Source organism: Egretta garzetta, unplaced genomic scaffold (assembly GCF_000687185.1).
Source record: "Egretta garzetta isolate BGI_Z169 unplaced genomic scaffold, ASM68718v1 scaffold219, whole genome shotgun sequence".
NCBI lineage: Eukaryota > Metazoa > Chordata > Aves > Pelecaniformes > Ardeidae > Egretta > Egretta garzetta.
In genome coordinates this window covers 371,657-372,957 of record NW_009260671.1, presented here as the reverse complement: position 1 = coordinate 372,957, position 1,301 = coordinate 371,657, and the positions used below count along the sequence as shown (strand labels likewise).

The 1,301-nt window shown below is 49.1% G+C and overlaps 1 protein-coding gene across 1 annotated transcript in view; it reads right to left on the bottom strand.

Moving 5' to 3' along the window:
• The window catches only part of CFAP65 (cilia and flagella associated protein 65), a 32,867-nt gene that overhangs the window by 14,071 nt on the left and 17,495 nt on the right, over positions 1-1,301 (bottom strand). Inside the window, 3 exon segments of the mRNA XM_035901107.1 lie at positions 1-33; positions 716-892; positions 1,211-1,301. The exon segment at positions 1,211-1,301 is cut by the window's right edge and continues 29 nt beyond it. Coding sequence (XP_035757000.1) covers positions 1-33; positions 716-892; positions 1,211-1,301 — 301 coding nt within the window.

The following is a 1,301-nucleotide window of genomic DNA, read 5'->3' as shown; positions in this document are numbered from 1 at the left end:
ACAGGGAGGTGATCTGTGCCAATGAAATCATGTCTAGCAGTGAAAGAGGAGGGAGAAGAAAACATTAGAAACCAACCTTGTGCCCAGGGTGATAGAATCAGGGTCACACAATACATTAGAGACAATTCACTTCTCAGCTAAAGAGTCACTGTTGCGTAAGGGCCGGTGGGAGAGGGAGGAGGACAGTTGTGTTTGGGCGGGAACAAGTGATGCAATGTTGATTCTAGTCATACACCAATTTAGGGACCCAAGTTTCTAGGCCAATGCCATTTGAAATACCAGTACTTCTCAGATCAGGTCTGCTGTGAAAGCGGAGGTGTTCAGCTTTCTTCATACCCTCCACAGGCACACAAGGGCTAGCAGCTCCAGTTGATGACAAAAAAAAGAATAACACTGTATAATCAAAAGCACAGGAAGTGTAGCATCTTGTTCATTTCATTAACTGTCAGGGTAAGGCAAACCAGTGTCCCCAGCATGTGACATTAAATGTCTTTCGCACTGCAGTGTTAAAGGACATTAACAACATTCCCCTGAGGAAGACAAGCTTGTGGGGTACAGAAACTGGATATGCTCAGGGACTTTTTACTTTCCCAGTCTCTGCTGGGCAAAGGGCACATGAAGGGAAAGGATCCAGCATGGAAACACAGGGGACTGATGGCATGTGCTGTCCTGGCACGCAGCATGAGGCTCTGAAGTATAGGTAGCTAGCCATCACCTGTGTGAGAGCTGGACAGATTCCTCTTGTCCTGGAAGAAGTTTTCCTGACTTTGGGGAAACACTGAAGAGCTGGTTATCCTGAATTCTCATCTGGTGCAGCTCACGGAGGCTAAACTCAGCATCCTCTGCCCAGTGCTCCATGTCCATCTTCTGATCAGAAGGAAACAAGAAGGCCCTGGGGAACCAGTCAGGTCGTCAGCAACAGGGACACAAAACTTCCCCAGGGCCATGGTCAGCATATTCAGTCCAGCCTGGCTTAGCCCTGCTGGTGGACACATTGCATTTCATCAGGTCTGATCTACAGAACTCCCTGCCATTCCTTGCTTGCTTCCCCACTCAGAACCAACAGATCTCAGTTGCAGCTCCGCAACACAAGCCACACCTACAAAATCCACCCTATGAATTTGTAAATGTCTCACGGCCCCTTGTGAGCATTTCCGTACCCCCAGACAGACCCCAGAAAGAAGGCTGAGCTCCAGCAAGCACTGCTTACCACTCCACAGGCACCACACCCTTGTTCACCATCAGGAGCATCACAAGGGTAGGCTCTGAGCCTATCGGGGCAGCCCCAAAGTTGAAATTCA